The sequence below is a fragment of the Macaca mulatta genome, chromosome 12, assembly GCF_049350105.2.
Source record: "Macaca mulatta isolate MMU2019108-1 chromosome 12, T2T-MMU8v2.0, whole genome shotgun sequence".
Taxonomy (NCBI): domain Eukaryota; kingdom Metazoa; phylum Chordata; class Mammalia; order Primates; family Cercopithecidae; genus Macaca; species Macaca mulatta.
Window position 1 is genome coordinate 105,344,457 of NC_133417.1, and position 13,601 is coordinate 105,358,057.

Consider the following 13,601-nt stretch of genomic DNA (forward strand, 5'->3'; position numbering starts at 1 on the left):
GCTTGTTTAAATGTAGATCAAAGAGACTCTTGCTAACAATGATTTTATAGTTATATGTATATATTTAAACTTCCCAGTGCCAGATTAAAAATCAAAATTCTGATATAAAAAGTTGATCATGGACTAAATTTAAAGATTTAAGAACTTTCGTTCATTTTAATTTTACTTTTTTGTGTGTGGGAGACTGAACTTTTATTATGACTCAAATCAGTCTCCAATTTTACTATTTCTTTAGATAGGAGAAAAGTCCATTTGAATATCTCTTACTCTGTAAGTCATCAGCTCATTTCTAGGAATTAAAGAAGTTGTATCTAACATAAACTATCGGTTTTCATTTAGTACTATTATAACTGTTAAATAAATTTGCTTTTATTCCAAATGTTCAGTGACTGGACAAAGTACAGATGAAGAATTGGTAGAAAGAAATCTGGGTTGTTGATTTCATTATCTTTAACTATTTGAAGCCAACCATGTTTTTCAAAGAGACAACAATAGTACCTTCCTGCATTAAAAGATGGAGCCTGCCTCTCCCCTTAAAACTGGGCAGACTTTTGTAGCTGGTTGACCAGTAAAGTAGGAAGGAAAAGACTTTTCCAAAGCCAGGTGATTCTGCTGCTTCTTCACCAGGTGGGATATTGCAGTGGCTCTCTGGTCTGCCATGTGAACAGTCTGACTGTTCCACCATGCTTCAAGCAAGCCCAGACTAGCCCATCAACACAGACCACTTGGAGAAACCTTAAGACTGCGCAAAGACAGAGAGGCTCAGACACACCCCATCTGCACCAGCATCCCTCTCCCCCACCATCCGTCTCCATGAGAGACCTCGGGGCAGACTACTCCGCCAAATTCCTCCCTAATTCCTAAGCCACAGAAATAGTGAAAAATAGGTTGTTGTTCTGAGCCACAAAATTTTGGACACTTGTTATGCAACAGTGGATACCTGGGATACCCTCTTACAGAGAGAGTGCCCGCTCGAAGAGTTTTGCTTTACAGAAAGTAAAACTATTCTAAACTAGAACTGCTATTTTTGAAATTATAATATTATATAAATAATGGAGAGGTGTGGGCGTGTAGTTAGTACACTCAGGTAAATGAGTTGACAGGTGAGCAGTTATACCTAAAAAGAGATCTGTCCTGTGCCACCTTCTCTCCTTTGTCTCATCCAGTGTCCCTTACCTATCTATGACTTTTGTGATTTCTCACTCACGGTTCTCAATTCTGGATGGATATTAGAGTCCCTGGGAAAACTTTTTTTAAAAAGGAATGCCAAGTCCCGGATTTGATAATCTGGAGTGGGGCTCAGGTTTAGCTATATTTTGAAAAATCACCAAATAATTTCAGTTTGCAGCCAGGGTTGAGACTCACTTTGATGCTGATGGTGCCAAAATCTCTATCCCGGGCTCAGTTCTTTTCTGGAGCTCCAGATTTACAGATTCAGCTGCCTGTTAGATATCTGGACATGGATGTCTCACAGGCTCCTGAAAGAGTAAAGCTACCACCACTGGTCCCTTCTCAGGAAATGATCCCACCAGCCACATAGACAGTCGAGCCAGAAACCAAGGAGTCACCCATGTTCCTTCATCTTCCCCATTCCCTGCATCTAGTTAATCGCAAATCAATCGCTTCCTCCCAAGAAATTTGTTGAGTCTTTTTCTACACTGCCCCATCTTGGTCCATTTCTCTCCTCTCCTGGACACTGTTGGAATCCTAACAGGCATCCATTTGATCTCCTCCAACACATTCACAAAGAAACTGGAATGACCTTTGATATGCAAGTGTCATGTTCCTCTCCTGAGTAAAGCCCTTCAATGGCTTGCCCTTAGAATAAGCCTCAAAATTATAATAAGGCTTCCAGGGCCTTGCCCACTTTTGCCTTGTGCTTTTCTTCTCCAGCGTCACCCACAATCCCCTCCTTTTCATACTTAATGCTCCAGCAATCTTTGACCTTCATTCCTTTGAGCATGCTCTTCCAGTCACTCAATCCTATCTGTTCATAGACGTTGTGCCCTCTTCCTGGAATGCTCCACCCTCCCTCCCATTCCCCTCGCCTAACTATAGTGCTACTAACCCATCGTTCTTGGTTTAAGCTAACTTCAGTCCTTGGGGGGCTTCCCTTACTCTCTAGACTAAGACAGGTCCCCTGTTATAGATGCCAGAGCATCCTTACTGCTTCTTCTATAGCACTCATCAAACATTTGCCTTCCTAGACTATAAACCCCAATACATCTGTCACTGCTGCAGTCCAGCTTCTGAGTCTGTGCATTGTGACTGACTGAAGAAATGAATGAACAAGTATTAAAAGATTAATTTCAACTTTGAGGGAAGTTTTTATGATAATACTCTGGCCTCTATACTTGGCCATGGCCTATACAAAATTCAGATAAACAAATCTAAGATATAGAGGATGTTGACTAATTTTTAAAATGATACAAAATTGGAAGGAATGGCTGAAACATTCCTGTTTATGATGGGACAAAATTCAAGGTTCCAAAACATAACAGCTGGCTGGAGTGATGAGTCAGAATTTACATACTGAAATATAAGAAAGATGAATATAAAATCCTACCTTTGTGTTCTAGTCATTGCACAAGGCCAGGGGACACTTGTCTCAAACTCAATGGAAGGAGAGTTAGTAGCAAGTAACCTGCATTTGACCTAGTGATTAATTAATGTGGCTCCTAAAATTGCAGATGTCACCTTAGACTCCTTTAATGGATAAACGGCGTCCAGCCAAGGCAGGTGCAGGTGCTCTAATCCAACCACTTCTGGAGCAATGTACTTCTCTTATAGCACCATATTTTAACAGGATATGCTCAGAAGAGCTTGATCAGATAGTAAAAACTTGGGAAGCACAGCTTATGAAAAATTGCAAAAGAGCATGTTTACTCTATAAAGATGGAATTGTGGAGAACACTTTAGTTCTTTTTAAAAAGCAAAGGGCTGGACTGCAGAAAAGGGGTTATACTTACACACCAGCAGGCAGGACTGGGACCACAGACTGGTAATGTCTAACATCCTTTCTCTGAGCATGTCCTTATCATCAACCTTTCTCATCGTCTAACTGTCTTTAACATCTGTTCTTTCTCATCCCTTAGCCTCTCTCTAGTCTTCCAATTCATCCCCCCCCCTTCATAGACCACAGATGCCTTCATCAGTCACCTTAGTGATACGCAGCCCCTGTGTTTCAGAGCCCTAAAATCTACCACTACATTTCTTACAGTTTGTAACCATGGATCGTTCCTTTGCTCCTGCTTCTGGCTTGTTGAGAATTGTTGGGGAAAGCCATGCCAATCGGCACCGTAACAGATCTGTGCAGTCCAGCACCATGGACTCACGGGCCTGCTCAGCAGTCCGTCGTTCATCAAGTTCATTTCCTATCTCATTCCAGTAAAGCAGCTCTAAACCTTTCTCCACTTTTTAAGCCCCAAAGTGAATTCTAAAACTCTTATGCAGAGGAATGGTTTCCATAAATTTTCCCCTTCACAATCTGAAATTTTTATTATGTCTTCACTCTCCCTTCTTCTCCTTTTCTCCTTTCTCTGAATTCTTAGAAAAACAGAAGAACCTCCCTTCCATTCCACATGGGTTTTGATGATGTTTCTCTTATTTCTGGTGGAAACTCATTTCATAATTTATCTCCTCTCTTCTCCTCTTCTAATTCTTTCTCACTGCCATCTCATTCCCTCCATCAGTGAACATGCTCATGCACTTTGGGGAGATTAATTGTGCAATGACTGTTTTAAGATGGATTGGAGAGAGGAGAAACTAAGCCAGAGAATCCCATTAGGAGGCCTTTTCCAGAGTCCAGGTGAAAGACAGGGGAGCCTGTCCAGGTTAATGAAAGAAAGAATAGAGAGCAGGTAAGATTCTGAGGGGACATTGTTACCAGTATGATGTGCTAGTTATTTATGACTTTGCCTTATTTTCCTTACTCTTTTGTCAGCTCGTTGGATGCAAAGATTTTGTCAGATTCATTTCACTTTCCCTCACAAAATGTGGCTTGAATGAGTGAATGGCTACAATCCCCCCAAACCCTTGTGGAGAGGGTTGCCATCTGGAAGGTATATTTTTTTAAGAGGTGATAGTTGGTGGGATAGGGAAAGACATCTTCTTATAAGGAGGGAGGAAGAGAAGAGTAGGCCTTTGTTTCTCAAAGTGTGGTCCATTGCATTCATTTCCGGCTGCTGCTGTAACAAACTGCCACAACTTCAGCAGCTTAAAACAACACACATTGATTGTCTTCTAGTTCTGGAGGTCAGAAGTCCGAATGGGTCTCACTGGGCTGAACTCAAGGTATCATTTCTGGAGCCCTGGGAAGAATAATCTTCCTTGCCTTTTCTAGCTGTTAGAAGCTGCCTGCATTCCTTGGTCCGTGGCCCCCTTTCGTCTTCAAACCCGGAGAGGCTGGCCAAGCCTTTCTCTCGTTGCGTCACTGTCACACTGACTGTCTTCCATCTCCCTCAAATTATAAGGACCCACTGAAGTAATCCAGATGATCCCCCCATTTGAAGGTCAGCTAATTAGCAACCTCAATTCCATCTGCAAATCTGCAGTTTGCCACGTAACCTAACATGTTCACACGTTCCAGGAGGATAATGCCATGGATGTCTAGGGGGCCATTATTCTGCCTACCACATCCCTGGACAAGCAGCATTTACATCAACTGGGAGCTGATTAGAAATGTAGAATTCAGGACCCACCCCAGGCCTCTGAATCAGAATCTTCATCCCAATCAAATCCCCAGGTGATCAGAATATATTTTAAAGTTCGAGAAGCCACAACTAGACCGTCTCTAAGATCCTCCCCACTTTTACTTCCCATAATTCTATAAAAACTGTTTCTTTTTTCCATCTTCAAATCTGCATTATTCTTTCTCCTCCTGGTTTCCTGCCGGGGGAAAAAAAAAAAAAAAGTTAATTTTGATTTGTACCCCTGGTGTTAATTCCCCCAAAAGTCAGCCAAGTAGAACATGACAACACCTCATGCATATTTTTTGCTGGCAGGAAGTAGATGTTAGAAAAGGCAATTAAATTATGGAATTATCCATGATGCAAAGGTACTGGTCTGCAAAGAGTATTTTCTTCCCCAAGAAAATTCATAGGAAAACTACCTCCATTACTGTGTAGATATTAGTGGCCCAGCAAGTGAAGCAAAGCGTACACAGATGAGCTGTTTTTAAGGCATCTCTGAATGGCTCAGCATTTGAGAAATGTGACCAAAGCTGATTATAAAACTCCTTTCAAAGTTGCAGGAACGGCAAACCCATAAATAACTCTAGTTCCCATTGGTGTGAGGAGGAGGTTGCTGGCTGCTTGATTGCTGTCCTTATCATAGGGGATAAGGTTAAGCTCACCTCCAAGATTGCAGGCTTCTTAAGGAATGAGCCAGCCATATGCTGTGCCTGGCACCCAGGAGGCACTCCATACATTTTGGGCTTGAATCCATTAAGCTTTTTAATAGTGTGTAATACTTAATTCTTAATTAGAGATGCACTTAAAAATGGATAAGTAAAACTAGAATATGTTAGTAACCATCTTACTGGACTCCCTGCTTCCTTTTACTCATTCAGTCAGTCATCCATTCTACAAACATTTATGAATCGTCTACTGAATGCCACCCGTTGCTCTAGACCCTGTGGATATAAAGATATGCTCCCTGTCACTCAGTAGAACAAGAAGTCACATAAGTAAATAATGGTGGCAACGTCAGTGTTGGAAGAAGTGTGTGAGCAAAGGTCTCAGGCCTCTCTTCTCCCAGCTGCCATGTACATTCTAATGGGACTTATCTTTGAAATCTTCCTTTTCTCACCTTTGCCAATCGGGATTAATTATTTAGCTTTATTATTTTTATTTCCAGCCCTGGCTATTAATGTTGCCTCCAGGCATGCCATACTTGCTCTAGAAAATGAAACCCTCTCAAACTAGCACAAGTTAAAAAAAAAAAAAAGAGAGAGAGAGAGAGGTTATTATTATAAAGGTCTGGCAGCGTCTCATGAGACTTCAGGAAAAGTTAAAGGAACAGGAATGCGAGAAAGTGAGGCAGCTGTAAGTCCAGCCTCTCTTCATCTGCCCTCCAGCTTCTCTCCCTTTGTGTTGAATAGCTCCGACCTTCAAGGCAGAGGGTCTAATTGGCTCACTTTGTCTTTTCTAGCCAGGCCACTTCCTGACCACTGTAATTCATTGTCACTGTGTTCTGATTGCTTCCTTCATAGCACTCACTTAGCACAAGTTGCAGTGATATATTTTAATTTCTATGTTTATATCCATTTCCCTCTCTAGTTTTGGCAGTGACCATATCTGTTTTGTTATGGCTGTATCCAGCCACTAGTGCAGTGCCTGATCATAGTGGATGTTTAGTAAATAATTAAATGAAAGAAGAAGAGGGGGATAATATCACATTAACCACCCTAAAGATAGACTTAGACTTCCTCATTGTACCAGTTACACCATAGAGAAGGGAAAAGTAGGGACAGAGTCTTGGGTCCACGGACCCCTTAGCAAATCTGTGGAGGGAGGAGGTTCTCTAAGAAAAAGGGTAGACAGGGTCGTCTTCCCCCAAATACGTCTCGACCAACATTCAAGCCACATGGTCTTTCCACTTCAAAGCCACACCTGGAGGGACCCCTTAATGCAAATGCTCCCACTTTTTTCTTTTTAAAATCTATTGAGTAGCTAGTATATGCCAAATTCTATAGGAAACACTTTACAGGCATCATCCCTTTCCATTTTTACACAGACTCTAGAAGATAATATCCTCATTTTACAGCTACAGAACCAAGTTTCAAAAATTTAATTAGTTCACCCAAGGTCATAGAGCTATAATGTAGCAGAGCCAAGATTAGAACATAGGTCTGTCTAACTCCAGCGCTCTTTCCATGACATTTGGCTCTCTATAAAGTACTCTCCCTTACTCGGGCAAACTTAATTCCTTCTCTGTAGCAGCACAGTGCCCTGTTCATAAGGACAATACAGCACTTATTACCTACTTTTATTGTAGACATTTCTGGCTCCACTGCTAAACTATGCCTCCTTACAGCAGAACTATATCTGGTTTTTCTTTGTATCCTCAGCTCCTGTCATTTAATGGGGGCTCAACCAATGTCTGTTTGCTAAGGTGAGCCTGGGAAGGATAGACAGGGAGTTACTGTGCTTTTTCATATTTTTAAAACTCCACAAAATACCATGAGTACCTTATTCAACAGAAGTAAAATTGTAAGAATGTAAAAATCTCATAAATATTCCTCCAGTCTCTGTTATTGAAATTTGAAGAACACATATATGTTCTCCCTACCCATATTATGCTTAATGACATCAATCGAGTGAGACCTGCCCACTGTTATCATGGGTGGTAGATGCAGAGTACTGGGATGGTCCACACACACACCAATGGAGTCTTCTTTTGACTCCGAGCAGCCGCCTGGTGTAGCTACAAGTTGGCATTCTCTCACTCCACATATATGTATTAAATGCCTACTACATGCACCATATTAGTTGCTTGTGAATGGGCATGGTAATTATCCAAAAATGGCCAAGATGAGGATTCTGCCCTCACGTTGCCTGCCATCTGGGAGATACAACACACACACAAATACTGGAGCTATAAAGGAAAGGGGCTAAGACACTTGCTGACCAGGGGCTACGGGAGTTGAAGCAACGATGACCTCTGGCAGGGAGTATGGAGAAGGATTTCATGGAACACATGGCATTTCACCTGGAATGTACAATTCAGACACATCTTAAAAAAACCCAGCCTGGGGGTGGGGGCTCACAACTGGGCATGGGGAGCTTGTCTGTGAAGGGGTAAAGTCGGGCATTTAGAAAGCAAGTTGGAGCCCAATTGTTGCTGGCCTTGAATGCCAGGTTGCAGATAATGAACTTTATTCTTAAGTTCTTAAGGAAGAGGGTAAAATGGTCATGAATATACTCCAGGAAGAGCAGCTGCCTGGGACTGAATTGCAGGGGAGAGACTGGAAGCAGAGAGAGCAGTTATTTTATGTTTATTTGATAATGCCAGGTCTTTGCTGATCACACAGCTGTGTGGGTGGATTGAAAAGTTTGGTCAGAGCCACTTTTGAAACTCAGACATAGTTTTAGTGACTCATCAGGAAGCCAAGAAGAATTTCTAAGGGTCATCACAGCCAGGCTCAAAAGATGCACAGTATGAATGAGGAAATCCATTAACAGCTCTTAACCAGACATCTCAGGGACTGAGAAGGTAAGTTAGTTTGGGAAACTGAAACCAAACAACGTCCATGAAAGTCACACTGCCTCACTGCCCAGTTAGTGCAGGCAAAAGGCCAGCAGGGCGGGCCTGAGGCTCAATGGGGCAGAGCCTGCAGAGTCAGATAGGGAAGCCCCAGAGAGAGGAAGGATCATGACTAAAACGCTCAAGAGGTGGCATCAAAACATCGTGCTGTTTCTAGATAGCACATTGACTTTGCCAAACCAGAGTGAAATTAGCAGAAGCAAAATAGGGAAACATAATTTTGGGAAGGTAAAACAGTTGCTAAATGAACCACTAACTAGCCATCTTGACTGTCACCCAACAGCGGCCACCTGGTGGGACCACTTTGTTTATGGCATGAGAGCCCTTTAGGGGTGCAGCCAAGTGCAGCTTCAAACAGTGGCTTAGGTGTTAGCCTGGGCTGTGACAATGAAGTAAAAGGCTGTGTGTGTGAAGCTGCGCCAAAAACAGCCTCTGCAAAACAGCCATTGCGGGCGTGAATTTTATGAGTTCTCCGTATGCAAACTACCATTAGTCACGCATTGATTGATCCATTCCTCCAGGAGCATCCGTCCTCGGAAGCTTGGTTTCCAACTGCAAAGGCAAGCCTTTCAGTACAGCCTCACCATAACTCTTCCTTGGTCATCCACGCCTTATATTTAAAGCTCTTCATAATGACGGCGTTTTTTTTAGATTAAAATGCTTAAACCCTTTTTGATACCACTGAATTATGAGTAGTGACACAGTGAGGTTCCTTTATTTTTATGTGCACATATGAGTTCACACAATTTCTCCATCTTTCTCGAAGACATTTCCATAGGAAAATAAGCATAGTGAATTTATAAACAACAGGCTGAGAAACAATGCCGCTCTCTCCACATTAGCCACGTCAAGTGATTAAAGCAGAAACAGAGGTTGGCCCAGAAATTTACTAGAATTCAACATTGCTATGTGATATGCAAGTATAAGCAGAAACTATTTTTTTCCCCTTTTTTCTGTAAAACTTGGAATACCTGTCCTAATTAAATGTCTTCCTCCAGGAATTGCATCTGATAGTCAGTTAGATTTGATATCAGCACTCAGTTATTGACAGTTTTCTAAGGATACAGTCAGTGCTAGGATATACAAAATGACAAGGATAGAAAATGTTTTCTGTGCACATCTTACCATGTATTTTTTTCTTTTAAAGGAGGATAGGCAAGAGTAGTATAAACATCTAAAAAGGAAGTATCTCTACAAGTAGTGGTTTATTTTGTGTTTTGCCTTAACATAATACAACATTGTATTTTGCAGGGGAGAGACTGGAGGCAGAGAAAGCCATTTTTTATGTTTATTCCATAATTCTAGGTTTTTGCAGTTCACACAGCTATGTAGGTGGATTGAAAACCTTTGTCTAATATAACTATAATGTAGTTAATATAATTACTGTTATATTAATTATATTATTTAGATGTGCCTGATGTGGTAATAATGATGGTGATTATTAAGAAATTTTATGTAATATGAACTAAGCCATAGTGGCTTGAAATAAATGCTAGATTTTATTTAAAAGAGCTATATTGGAAGAGTAACGTAATCTTTAGGTATAATTCCAGTGCACTGGTAACAATGTGGCAAATATTATGTATTGTTGGACACATTCTGTTAATGACCTTCCTGGGCTGGATGGAGGGATTTTTTTGTGTTTTTTTTCCTCCCCATCTTGGCCTCTCTCAAAAACAAAAACAAAAACAAAAAAAGCTCAACAAAAGGATAGTTGAGGGATGCTCACAAGATCAGAATCCTTTGCACAGCCTTGTAGGCCCTGTACGATCTGGTCCCTGCCCGGTTCTGATTTCCTCTGTGCTCTAGAAGCCTACCCTCTGCCTCCCTCCCTAATCACGTCCAGCTCCTCCCTCCTCATCCATGCCTTGCTTCTCACTCATGCTGTTCCCTATGCCCAAAATGCTTTTCCCCTTCCCCTCCCACCCATCTCTTCTCATTCATCCTCCATCCAGGTCTCAGTGGATAAAGTCATGTAAGTCGAGTCTCCCTGTCATATGATTTTATACCACTTAAATGGAATTTATAGGCATATATTTATGCAGTTATTTGGTCAATGTGTAAATCCTCCTCTAGTCTCTAAGTTCCAGGAAGTTCGATGGCTTTTCACATAGTAGGTGTTCAAAAAATACTCACAAAATTGGATTTTTAAAGAAGACACAGAGAATAAGTGAGAAAGAACTTAGATTTGAAGACGTTCTTTTTGTTAATGGATGCTAGGAAAACTAAGAACAATGAAATGTAAGAATAGAAAACAATCTATTGATTGTTTTGATCTATTGATTGAGTCACACACATACAAATATATAAATATATATATATATAAAATATTAGAGTCCTCAGTAAAACTCAAATATTTAGCACTTATAAAATGTCAAGATTCAAAACCAGCTTTCTAATCTATAGTGTCAGCACCTTTACAAGTCATATACCCACCTATGCTTGTGCTAGGTGGGTACATGACAGTAGCTTGTGCTGTTATCTCATTACAACCTAAATACTCTCACATGCAGATCTATATGGAATAGGTGATCTGTTTTCTAACATAATCAGGAAATAGGCTCTCCTGTTCAATGAAATGTTCTGGTCAATAGCATCACATTACATATACCATACCCATTTAATCCATATTCTGTGAATCCAATTATACTAAACTGCATTTAACTCTGAAACCCACTGGTCATAATTTAACTGCTGATGAAAACGTTCGAAGACCGTACAGTGCTTTAATGATCACTTACCTTTGCACCGTGCAGTACTCTAGTATTTGTCAGTAGCAGCTGCATTAATCCCTGTGATAGAAAATTGGGTGAACCAGGTTTTACTAAAATCAATAGAACATTCTGTAGTTATTGCAAGTGCTGTGAGATAAAGGTCAATTAATTCTAATAGGCAAGAAGAAAGAATATATGCTAAATTTGACTAAGAAATGCATATATGTCATTAAACATTGAATATAAACTTTAACCTATTGAAATCCTTAGTGGATATATGTATTTACTTTTACTGTTTTCAATGTTGGATTTTCAGAAGTGTGTTCACGAACATTTTTTGGACTATAAGATTACCATTTCAAAAATACAATGCTCCACATTTTTGTATCTTTAAACATTAATGGAATTTCACAACACACTTCTGTGACCCTCAAGATGACTGTTTCCACTGTGCAGATAGAGAAGCTGAGGCATGAGGCTATTTCTGTACATTTTCTAAAGATACTCCCTGAGCCAGTGGAAAGGAAGCCTGAGTCGGAAAAAGACTCTGTGTCCTCACTGAGAACACATCTTGTATGCATCTGTAGTCTTGGGGGAGGGTAGATTGAAAAACCAGAGGTGGCTTTTCACACATGCTCCTACACTCCTACAAGGAGGTCTTTGTAAAAATGTGTACACAAATAAAGTGGGTATCAAGGTGATTACCAGGATGAATTTTCACTGGTCTGGTATGCCTTGAGTATGCTTGATGGCAAGAAGGTAGATTAGTTGGCTTTTCAAGGCCTTTCTAATAGTTATAATTCTATCCAGTGGGCAATTCATAGATGAAAAATATTTAAAGTGTTCACCTTTCTATTTCTTTTTTTTTTTCTTTACAGATCTATGCAGTTAGATCAGTTGTTCCCAACAAAAGCAATAATGAAATAGTCCTGGTGCTACAACAGTTTGATTTTAATGTGGATAAAGCCGTGCAAGCCTTTGTGGATGGTAGGTATACCTGTGCCTTGCAGCTGAAGATGTTAGACCTAAATATTCCAGATATTCCATATTTTTTTCCTTAAATGAACTGAGTGTCAATTCATTATGAGTACTTTAGGTCTGATAAAAATGTGCTAGGCTTCACATGATCGCACCACTGCACTCCAGCCTAGGTGACAGAGTGAGACCCTGTCTCAAAAAAAAAAAAAAAAAAAAAAAAAAGGCTAGATTTTAAAAACACACAGACACACTCAATAAGAATAGAATTTGGAAGTTCTTTATCTCTCATTTAAGGAAAAACAGACTCTAGATAGTTTTCAAAGGATATTGATTATAATGCTACTAATTTCCTTGCCTACCAGTCATTCCAATTTGATATTAAATGTGTCCTTGGCCAGCAGTGACTCACGTCGATAGTCCCAGCACTTTGGGAAGCCAAGATGGGCAGATCAGTTGAGGCCAGGAGTTCGAGACCAGCTTGGGAAACATGGTGAAACCCTGTCTTTATTAAAAAATATATAAAAATTAGCCAGGCTTGGTAGTGTACGCCTATAGTCCTACCTAGCTTCTTGGAGGCTGAGGTGGGAGGATGGCTTGAGCCCGGGAGGCAGAGGTTGCAGTAAGCTGAGATCGCACCATTGCACTCCAGCCTGGACGACAGAGTGAGACTCTGTCTCAATAGATAAAGAAATAAATAAATGTGTCCTTTATTTGATGTCATTCTTATGAATGGAGGATAATGTATTTTGGTCCTTATCTGGAAAGTCTTCTCACTTCTCCAATTGGCATAATTCTACTTGGCTGTATGACTGGAATTCTTAAACTTGATGCTTATGTAGTCTAAGAGGACTGGTTTATTCTTTAATGTCTTTAGTTTATGGTTTTTAGATTGCCAAATTAATCAGAATATCAGTTAATCTTACCTCTAAAATCTTTTTGCTTTATTTAAAAAAAATTTGTTGTTTAGGTAGGCCATTGCCAGAGATGTCACAAAATCTAAAGTCTCAGGAATATGTTTATCCTATAAATTTACAATGTAATGCTTTGGATTTCCTGTAAATTATGGGGAAATTCTCCTCTCCTAATCAAATTAAACAAGTTCCAGTTTTGAACAAAGATCTCTTACTTGTCCTTAGTTATCATATGTCTTCTGTCCTGGCATTAGTTTCTATTTTGTAAATATGGGCAAGCTACACATAATCTGTCAAATAAGGTCAAGGAAGACCTGCCAGCACATTTCTCAGTTGTATCCTATTTACAGTTTGTCAAGGACAGTTTGATTTACTTATTTTCCTAGGAGTAGAATAACCTTCTTGAGTTTCTAAAAGTATAATTGCATTTCAGGGCAAGGTCTTGGAACCAAGCAATATGCTCACATTCTGATATCAGCAGTCAAGGTTTAGGGTCCTAATTGAATTAGCAAATGGTTATCATTCAGTAGACCTAGAAGCAAATCCATGGTGCACAACTTTTCTCACTGTTTTTCCCTGCTTCATATACTAAGAGATATATAATTTTTAGTCACGAGAAGCAAATAGTAGAGAATGCAATATTAATCTAACTTTGCAGCATTAGGTGCAGTTTGTCTCAAAAAATATCTGGAAAGAAGCACATCCTGGATCAGATACATTCTCTTTTCAGATT

The 13,601-nt window shown here is 40.1% G+C and overlaps 1 protein-coding gene across 31 annotated transcripts in view; it reads left to right on the top strand.

The window, feature by feature from the left end:
* SPATS2L (spermatogenesis associated serine rich 2 like) overlaps nucleotides 1–13,601 on the top strand; it is a 171,875-nt gene that overhangs the window by 93,289 nt on the left and 64,985 nt on the right. For all 31 annotated transcript variants that reach the window (XM_077956287.1, XM_077956299.1, XM_077956304.1 and 28 more), the window contains 1 exon segment: nucleotides 11,858–11,966. In XM_077956287.1, the coding sequence (XP_077812413.1) occupies nucleotides 11,858–11,966 (109 nt within the window).